Genomic DNA, 10,932 nt, shown 5'->3' on the forward strand with positions numbered 1-10,932 from the left:
AAAAATTGAAAAGAAAACAACGATCAGATCTGCTTCCGTTTCTCCTTCTCCTTTTCAATATATCGATAATGTATCAGATTGTTGTTGCATTTGTGGTAGTCCATTGCACAACAAAAACTTTGTCAATACATTTTCATAACAAGTCTACCAGAAGTAACATTTGGAGCAGGACGAGATGAACCCCAATATCTCATATTACTATTAGAAGAATTTAGTTGAGTAACCCCAATACTAAAAGGGGCCTAGCCAATATGTATTAGAAGAAAACCAAGAAAAAGAAATAGAAGAAAACAACAATGAAGAAGACAAAACCATACCTATTCACAAGTTTGAAATTGACTGACTTGAGAGAGAGAGAGAGAGAATCCTTTTGAAAAAATTTAATTAATTTAAAAATCATAATTGCTGAGAATGTGGAGTGAATTTAGGAGAGTAAAGAGGAGTGAAAAGGGGAGTAGTAAACGTGGATTTTGACTGATTGATCTTATATATTGAAATTTTTTTAAGAATTGAGAGTAACAAGGGATTTATGAAATATTTTTAAAAAGTAGGGAAATTAAAATGGAGAATAAAATAAGCAATGTTGTGTATATAAGTAATTTATCCATTTTTTTTATTGAAGCATAATTTTATTTTCCCTAATTATTTAAAAGAAAAGAAAGAAAGCAAAAATACTAACGTGGACGACAACTACAAAGAGTAGTTGTGAAGCTTTTTCAACTAGCAATATTAACTTTTTGAAAAAAAAAACAAATTTACCCCAGAATTATCATACATGATATCTAAATATCTTCTATTATATTTTTAGGACATTGATGCCCTTACCATATAAATTTTGGGGTGCATATATGTAACATCTCGTAACTCGAAATAGCTAAGAAACTAAAAATAATCACTTTTGAAAGAAAAAAAAGGAAAATTTGGAAAAAAATTTAAGAAAATGAGTTTTGATCATTTTCAAATAGTCATCACTTCTACATGAGGATTAAGTAGAGGTAGTTCTTGATATGGTTGAAAATCCCTTGGAAAGATATTTCCAAGGCCGCCGAGTTTGCGCATTTTCGATACGGTATGAGGGAGATATGACCATCGAAAGTTGGATTATTGGACTGAGGAAAGCTCCAATTTGGACTTAAGGAAGGGCAAACTAGTCTTTTCACCAATTTATTTCCTATTTTATTTTAGGGATTTATTTGGGGGTAAAAACAAGTTTTAGTCAGAATGGAAAGTTTAACTGTTAGCTTAGGGTTTGGAGAAGAGAGAATAGAAGAATGAAAGGGAGAAAGAACAAGAATTCACCAAGAACGCCAAGAAATTTCTAGTGAAATTCGTCAGGGGTGATCTTTAACAAGGGATGTGAGATCTTTTCGTGTTGGGTTAGTTCACCTACACACCAACTTATTTCAATTCTGTGATTTTGAGTTATTACATGTTAGTATGTGAAGTTCATGATGAATCTTGTTGAATCCCCATTTGGTTGAGTTGTTTGAATGCCCATTGATGTTGATTCATAATTTTCAAATTGTTTTTCGAGTTAGATCTGCTAGGTATTGATGATCCCAAGGGTTTGGGAATAAAACTCAAGGTGTTTAGAAGATTTGAGATCAGAAAACGAGTTGAAAACTTATCAGACGCAACTGGGCAGGGCCAGGTGCGTCGCGCCCCCATGGCGCTAGGAAGGCTGGGGCATTGCGCCCAAAATGAACCATAGTCTCTTGAGGTTGGCGCGGGGTGCCATGAATGCGGCCAAATCGACGTTTTTCCCCAGTTTTTGTAGTTTAGCCCTTTTAAGTCGTTCTAAGGTATATTAACACCTTTCAAAGATCTAACTACTTTAAATGATTTCTAAACACCTAGAAATCATTAAAAAAACACAAATCATAACCATGAATCCATCATCCAATTCAAGAAAAGCTAAGGCAAAGTCAAAGAAGTTATGAGTTAAGTCTAGAAGTTAAGAAGTAAGTCAAAGCAAAGTTCTTAAAGGTTTTCAAGAGTCTTTACTAAATGTTTTAACTTCGTTTTAATACTCTAAGTTTCAAGTTAAAGTAAAGAGTAACAAGTTGAAGTCTTTCCTTCAAAGTAAGATAAGGGAACTAAGTATTCCCAAAGAGTTGATTAAGACTAAAATTTTCAAGTTAAGCAAAAAGTAAAAGTTGAGTTCATTTCAAAAGTTTTAGAAAACTAAGTATTCCTTAAAAGTTTATAAATGTTTTCACATTTATGTTAAGAGGAAACTAAGATTTCCCAAAAGAGTTTTGAACAAGAAATGATAACATTGATTCCAAGAGAGCTTTTTAAAGCCAAGTGTTGAGCAATTATCTCAACACAAAGAAAGAAAGTTGTTTTAAAAACATAAGCTAAAGTATATTTTGGAAGTAGTATTGAGCACTGATGTAGGGGTGAGGGTTCATATGAACTCAAATCTCAATGAAAATCATGTAATCATCATGAGTGTTAACGGGTCATACAAGTCTCCGTAACTTTTCCACTGGATAGTATTTTTGCTTTCCCCTTTTGAATTTGATAAACATGTTGATGTACCCTAGTTTTTTTTATGAACTTCACTCTCCTTTTCTGTGTTATTTGTTTCTGGAGCATAGTATCCCCCCCCCCCCCCTCCTTGACTTATGATGTCCTTGCATTTTACAAACATCACAATAAAGAGGAACATAATCATATTTGATGCTCAGGAAGCTGGGGATGAAACTCAAATTGTTGAGTCAGGTGGACGGTTCAAAGATCTGGGGAGGCGGAGCAAAATTATAGTCGAGAAAATTAAGACTGGTGCTGTGAGGGGTGACGATCCAGTTTCTATTGATTTTGGTCTGGATGTGGACTCTAATCTTGGCACTCTTGATGCCTTATTTGCTAGTTTGTCAATGATTCTTGTCAGCGAGATTGATGATGAGACATTTATAATAGCAGCTCTGATGTTAATGCGTCACCCCAAATCAATAGTTTTATCCAGTGCCTTGTTTGTTATGACTATACTTTCCACCGGGCTTGGGAGGATAGTGCCAAATCTGATATCAAGGAAGCATACAAATAGTGCCGCTACAGTTGTTTATCCTCTTCTTCGGTCTTCGACTTCTCTACATTGCATGGAGATTCACAGAAAAAAGAAATAGAGGAAGTGGAAGAGAAACTTGAAGCTGGGCAGGGAAAAGCAGCTTTGAGGCGATCCTTTTCTAGATTCCTTACACCCATATTTTTGGAGGCCTTTATCTTGAACTTTCTGGCAACAATTGCTCTAGCTACACACAAAAACGCAATTGGAGTTGCTGTTGGGGCAACAATAGGACACACTATATGTACTCCAGTGGCAGTGATAGGTGGAAGCATGCTTGCATCCAAGATCTCACAACGAACAGTAGCTACAACCGGAGGCCTACTTTTCCTTGTCATCGTATTTCTATCCACCTCTATGATTTTGACTTCATACAATCTAATTCTTCACAAATCGCGTTGCTCCAACCTTTTCTCGGTTATTCCATAACCAGGCTTAACAGGAAAACAAATTATTTGTACTACAACCTTGATTTTTCTTTGTGTGTGTGTAAATGATAGTGAATATGTTTTACATGAATCAGAAAAATTGGCAGTTTTCTTATGTTTTAAAAAAAAAAGATGTGTAACCATAGTAATTGATTTGGGAAAATCGTCTTTTAAATCTACCAAAAATTTTATCATAGCACAACTTGGTCTAGTTTTATTAATCCTGGCCAAGTCAAGTTGCATTGGTTTACCTACTGCCGGTGCTAAAGAAAGCAGACATTTTTTTTTATCAAAGTAGGTAGGTAAAAGGTTGGGAAAAGATACCCATGCTAGAGCTTTTGTTGTTTCTTCATTAACTTTGAACCTTGAATCATACATGAGTGTGCGCATAAGATACAAGTATCCATCCTTGGAGGCTCTTTTAGATATAAGATTAATGTAATATACTTGTTCAAATAATACCAATTTGATTATCAACCTTAAGATTATTACACTGTTGAGGAATAAGCGTTCCCAATTCCTCCATGTCTGCCATATCATAAGTGAAATTGACAATCACTGCAAATTGAAGGTTTTCAATCCTATTCATAATATCTACTTCTTTCCATTCCATTTAACATGTGGAACACCATGAAGGCCTCTCTTTATACTGAATCGATTCAGATTTTGGTGCTATCGATCCTACTAAAGCACTATAAGATTTGTCATTTTGCAAGCTAGGCCACCCAATTTTGTCAATAGGCCCGCTGATATTGGAGTTTCTGGTATTTGCCATTGAACCTACTGGCAATGCAGGGAAATCTGAAACGGAAAAGAGCAGACCAGACACTGTGGATGGCTGGCCGGCAGCAGCTCGCCGAAATCAATTTTCAGTACATTTTTTGGAGGCGTAACAGTGTATTCAGATCAATAGAAAATTTAAACCTTTCTCTTGATAATATCGTTTAAATATTCGTAACAGGAATAAGAGTGTGTATCTATCAACAATAGCGAGTGAAAGATGTTAATATCATTAGGAAATACAACTCTAATTCGACAAATTAAATATATTGTTCCTCTTAAAACTCGAGGCGTTGGGTTCAGATTAAATCAAACATCCAAATGAATTACAACAAATCAATAAGAAAACCTAATAAACATAACTTGTCTCCGAACCAAAACACACCCGTCTAATAAGCCCAGCAGGCAGAAGTGAACACAATGTGAATTTAACTATAGTCTATGTATATACACTAGTCATGAACAATGGAATGAATGAGTATTGAAGCCTCATCTGTAGCTGGAACTGCATCATCTGATCAAAATCACATATAAAAACACTTACAAATAAATAAAAATTACGAAAACATGAGAAAATCAAAAAACATTTAAAATGAGGATATCGAAGTATACCTGCAAGAGGAGTTGGCAAGTGAGACATAATATTATCCAAAACACTCCCACTTTCTTCCTCTGTTTTCTTCATCTCAACTTTTTCTATTTCTTGATTCTCTGCAGAATTTTCATTAGTTGGATGAAAAATATTGGAGATCAAATTGTTAATCATCCCTGCACTTCCATTACTATCATCAACACTTTTCTCCTTATCACTAGCCTCAAAAAGATCATTTCTTTCTTTGTTTTTAGGTTCCCCTGCTCTTGGACTCATTAAATTGGAAAATAAATTATTAATAACCCCACCTTCTTTTCCATTTCTCATTTCTCCAACATTTTCTTGACTTTTTTCTTCCAATTCTTGATCTTCTCCAGAGTTGGAGAATCCAAAATTTGCAATATCACTCATATCATCTTCCATTTTTTCTCAGTTTGTTTAAAATGGTGATTATTGATTGAAATAGTTGTGATGAAGATGGACATATGTCATTTTTATATGGGAAAATCCTCCACGTATTTTGTGCTGAGTGTTTTAGTAGCCAATAAGGAAAATACATGTGAAACTTTCTTGGATTCTTCCCTTCCATATATTTTTTACTGGAAAAGTCGGTTCTGTTTCTAATATAAAAAGATAAAAGAGTACACTGCTGTTTTCCCCAAAAGGATAACTATTATTTCGTAATTTGATTTGACACAAAATTTAAAAAATAAAAATAAAATTTAAAATTTTTTAATTTAAAATAAATAAATAAAAATTCATCTTTCTGTAAATTATTGTATTAAATAAAATCAATATTTATAATCAAATAATTACAAAAAATAAAAATATGTTAGTTTTTTGCGACTAACTAAAAGAATAGTAAACCACATATAATAAACAAGAAAATAATTTTTAATAAAAAAAATTCAAAATATATTTAAACTTTAATAATAATTTGCTATAACAATCCCAAATTTTAAACAACCCATCAGTGCAGTGGTAAAAGGTCTGCTCAAAGTTTAGGACTTTAGATCAATTTTGATCCAAATTCTAATATTTTTTTAAAAAAGATTCCTTTCTGATTAAAAAAATTATGCATATATATTTTCATCATCTAATAAATAATTTGTTCTCAATGAGTGATGCATTATAACATTATTGTCTAATAAATTATGTATATATTTCGTTAATATTAAATTTTTAAAAGAACTCTAAAATCATTTTTCACATTTAAAAATATCATGTGGTTTAAAAAATTACTTCATCCATTTTGTGTATCTTACAAAAATACCTAAGTTTTAAGGTTATTATATTAAAATAGCTATAAATATCATATTTTAAAAAGAAATAGCTACAATTTAGGTTAAAGATGGTTGAATTCCATCTATATTTCGCTTTTTTTAAATACAAAAATACGTCCAAAATAATTTCTCACTAAGTGAGATTAATTAGTTATGTGTAACAGACAATACTATTTTTTTGCACTTAAAATCCACTAATTTGTCACTTTAAAATTTTAACTGAGAGATTCTGATCAGTTTAAAAATAGAAAATTTGTTCCTTTTTTTTCTTCATTTAACGTCTAAAACAAAAATACAATTTCTTGGCTACTATCACAATTTTGATCCCGGCATTCAGAAAAATGGAGCGAAGAGAATTGTTATGTAGAATATAGCATTGATGGGATAGTGTTGAAGGGATATGTTTGGTCTTCACATTCAGTTGATTTGATTTCGGTATAATTGAAAATCGATTTTACAAAGAAGTGTATGAAAATCAAATGTATTGTCGAAGGTAATAACACGCCTATGGAAATACATAACGATATGGGTGTACATATATATGTTGAAAATGATCAATACTCAATTTGGAGTATATATCAAGACTCAATTTGATGCATTGACACACAATAATTTTATGCAAAAAAACAATCTAGAAAGTAAACAAGTATTTATTTAACTACCATTTAATTACTCGAGTCATCGTCAAAAAACAGAATGACAACATAATTTTAAATACACTAGAAGGTATTTAAAAATGTACAAATATTCTAATACAATAGAAGATATTCAAAGTAAATACATGTCACACTATAAATATTCAATGGTTATATGCATGTGAATTTGAAAGGTATATCCTCCACATAAATTTACTTGTCCAACTTACAGTACATTCATATGACTATATCTTACTACAGTCATTTGCACACTCCATAATAATAACTTAACTCTAAATACACTAGAAAATATTCAAAAATGTAAATGTATTCAAATACAAATAAAGTTATTCAAAATATAATTGTGTGACACAAGTATTCAACGATTACAATATCAGATGTGCAACGATATTATTTTATTGATACTTTGAGGAGGTAAAGTTGACTTAGGAGTTGATTTGAATAAAAGGTTTAATTTGAGATAATGATAGAAAAGCTAAAAAAAATGAGACTACGGGGAGAGAAGCGTGACCAGGGAGGGGGAGGGGAATTATGCTTGTAAAATTGTATAAATTTTATTTAGGCATTTTAAGTCAAATTTGCTATTTATTAATTAACTATAACAGTAAACTATAAATAAAGTATAATATAGCTTTATTATTTTAATATAGAAGGTAATTTGTCATTTTCAATAGTTTTTCCTTCTCCCTCCATAACTGATTCAGATTTGACCCAATTAATAAAAGTTTGATCTCTTTTTCTTAGTTTGAATTCGATCCAGATTCATTTCATGATTGACCGGAAGAAGAATTTTTTTTCTCATTTGGCTCAATTCGGAGGGGTAAAAAAAATAGATAGAGCTAATTTTTAAGGACACATGACAGTTTTGAAATTAAAAACTAGAGTTAATATTATTTTTAAAAATTTAATAAATATTGTTATATTAAGGAGGATAAATATACATCATTTATTAGATACAGAGAGTTATATATGCTTTTTAAAATTTTAATAAATATTGTTATATTAACGAGGATAAATATACATCGTTTATTAGATACAGAGAGTTATATATGCATCATTTTCTTAAGAAGATATATATCTAATTTAAATCACTAAGTGGAAAAATATATTTACCAATTTTTCCTTCTTTTTATATCAAATAGCCTCATTATATTAATATATACAACGACATCATTTACTATTAATTTAGGGAAAAAATTAATTAACCCAACAAAATACAAGATGTTGTTATGTATAGCACTTTTAAAGATATAGGGTTATAATTATACAAACAATATGAATATCTTCAAAAGAAATTTATTAGTTTTCGAATTTCTTGCCAAGCAGTCTCCACCTTCAATGAGCTATTATACCCTAATTCTTCCTGACTTCTTAATATTCAGATAAAATGTTACATTGGTCCCCTTCTCCATTATATTATTTTACCTCAATTTTTAATTTTAATATCCACATAAGAAGTTACATTGGTCCACTTCATTGTACTCTTATTCTGTAGTTATTATTTATCTATTATCTTCAGATGCATAGAGCGGCTAAATCTGAACTTACATATATTTTTTAAAAAAACATCTAAATTCAAAGTATTTGAGATGAAGGGTTTCAATCTTATACTTTTTTTGGTTCAATAATAGTGGTTCATTATAATATTTTGAGATATTTTATAATATTTTTTTATTTTATAAAATTAATAGACAATGTCACATTTAATTTTTAATTTAATTTTGTCGTTAATTATAATTATTTATCTATTACATTTTTTAAGACATTATATTTATTATATTTAAAGAATGATATAGTAAAAATATTATTCTATTTATAATTTCTTAAAAATTATGCAAAGTCAAGAAAAAATTTACTCCATGGTAGAGGCTCAAACAACAAAAGGTGTATGAGGCTCAATTTATTTTTTGAGGCATAGATAAGTGGATCATTTATGTACTTTTGTACTTTAAAGCAAGAACTTTCTACGACTAACAATTGAGAATATATTTGCACATAATTGAGTTGAACTAAATAAAAAATGCAAGAAAATTATGTGTTTGCTACTTTTTTGTAATCATTATTAAAATTATATTAATTTATGGGATTATATCGAATATATTATTGTTGTTATAGTTGTATGTTAGTTTGACAAATTTATTTTGATATGATATATTTTTTTGTGCATTCATGTTGTGTTTTTTTTTAAAAAAAAAATTCTTTCATAATTATTATGATTTTAAAATGTAGTCATTTTATTTTAAATGTTACGATTTGAAATGCCGATTGTTACATTATTTTTAAGTAAGAAATTTTGAAGGAAATAAAAAAAAAGTTAATTATATTTTATTGTGGGGAAAATGTACAAGTACCCCTTCAACCTATGCGTGAAATTCCAGAGACACACTTATACTATACTAAGGTCCTATTACCCCCCTGAACATATTTTATAAGTAATTTTCTACACCTTTTCGGCCTACGTGGCCAGCGTTGAACCCACAAGATAGTTAGTGCCACGTAGACCAAAAAGGGGTAGAAAATTATTAATAAAATAATTTCAAGGGGTTATAGGACCTTAGTATAATATAAGTGTGTTTCTGAGATTTAGGATATAGATTGAGGGGATACTTGTGCATTATCCCTTATTGTGGGATAATTGTTTAAAACAAAGTATTACTACTCAAAGAAATAGTTTTTCAAAAGTATAGTTACAATTTGATCATTAATTTTTTTTTAATAAAATAGAATTTAAAATATTCTCACGAGTACATTTTGTTTATTTTAATTTTAAAAAAATGTTGTAAAATTATTGTGTAACATCCCGACTTTTTTGAAGCGTCTAAAATTACTCATATCTTCAAGGAAAGACATGGAGTGTGGGTGGTAAATTAAGAATGAGTGGGTATGTCTTATTTTAAGAGTTTAAGGGTTTGTATCTCAAGTTTTAAAGTTAGATAAGTGGTAAACTAAAAGATGGTGAAAGTTATCATAAGTTTCTTTTTAGAGATTTCGCTGAAATTTGAGTCAAATGTCTCGGAGGTTTTCACTCAATCTATAAAAAGTTATGTTGTTAATTGTGAAATTATAATTTATTTAAATAAAGATGGCTAGATATAAAAAGAGAATCAAGATTTAAAAAATCAATCTTTTATTTCTTTTCAACGTACATTAATGAGAATGACAACTTTTTTCAAACATCAACAAAAACGTTAATTTTTTATTTAAAAAATACACATTTAGTTTGAACATCAAAATATAAAATTTTAATTTTTAATAAAATTAACAAGACCATGATTTGATTTAAGAAACAACATTACAAAGAAGATTCAAAAAAGTTATTTGATTAAATGAGCATTCAACAAGTATAAATTATGGAACGACGTTTATTTTTTATTATATTTTTATAATTATTCAGTGAATTATATTATATTTGACCATATATATTAATTACAAATATTATTTTACTTTTTGTTATTTTAGTTTAGGTATAAAGTTTTACTTTTTAAAAATTATTTCTTTTGAGTAGGGATACTTTGTGGTAAACAATCATCCAAACAATAATAATATAATTAACTTTTTTTTTACTTTCCTACAAAAAATTCTAATTTAAAAATAATCTAACACTCAACATTTTAAATCTTAACAATTAAAATAAAATGACTACATTTTAAAATCACAATAATTATGAAATTTTATTTTTTAAAAATAAAAACACGACATGAATACACAAAAAAAAATATCATATCAAAATAAATTGTCAAACCAACATAAAACTACAACAATAATAATATATCATATATAATCTCAGAAATTATTGTCATATTAATAAGGGAAAATTGTATATAATAGCAAACTAATAACCTAAAATAAATGGAGTAGCTAGGGTTTGATTTAATTGTGCTCCATAGCAAACGTTAGCCAAAGTTTGCCAGGCGCCTCTCTCCCAAAAATCTCGCTCGCCACTCTCTCATTCTCGCTTGCCTCTCTTCCTCTGTTCATCTCTCTCGCTTTATACACAGAAGTGTATAATTCTGTTTCTGTTTTGTATAAAGCGAGAGAAAAATTGTATATATACACAAGCAAAAACATATATCTTCGTGTTATACACTTAATTATACAATTTACAAACATTTTACTTCAATTC

General features: G+C 29.4%; 1 protein-coding gene and 1 pseudogene across 1 annotated transcript; one reads left to right on the forward strand and one right to left on the reverse strand.

Moving 5' to 3' along the window:
- Positions 1-2,633: 2,633 nt before the first annotated feature.
- On the forward strand, positions 2,634-3,598 carry LOC101254934 (GDT1-like protein 3; annotated as a pseudogene).
- Positions 3,599-4,529: 931 nt separating this feature from the next.
- On the reverse strand, positions 4,530-5,427 carry LOC101262843 (uncharacterized). Its single transcript, XM_004246242.5, has 2 exons — positions 4,891-5,427; positions 4,530-4,792 (listed from the first exon to the last, which is right to left on the reverse strand). Exons 1-2 carry the CDS (start codon positions 5,291-5,293, stop codon positions 4,731-4,733), a joined length of 465 nt encoding a protein of 154 aa, XP_004246290.1. The 5' UTR covers positions 5,294-5,427; the 3' UTR covers positions 4,530-4,730.
- Between the last annotated feature and the right edge of the window lie 5,505 nt (positions 5,428-10,932).

The sequence above is a fragment of the Solanum lycopersicum genome, chromosome 9 (genome assembly GCF_036512215.1).
Source record: "Solanum lycopersicum chromosome 9, SLM_r2.1".
In the NCBI taxonomy this organism is placed as follows: Eukaryota; Viridiplantae; Streptophyta; class Magnoliopsida; order Solanales; family Solanaceae; genus Solanum; species Solanum lycopersicum.

Coding starts and splice junctions, on each gene's coding strand:
- LOC101262843 (XM_004246242.5), bottom strand. CDS start 5,293: ATGGAAGATGATATGAGTGATATTGCAAATTTTGGATTCTCCAACTCT. Junction 4,793..4,890: donor CTTGCCAACTCCTCTTGCAG/GTATACTTCGAT, acceptor GATTTTGATCAG/ATGATGCAGTTCCAGCTACA.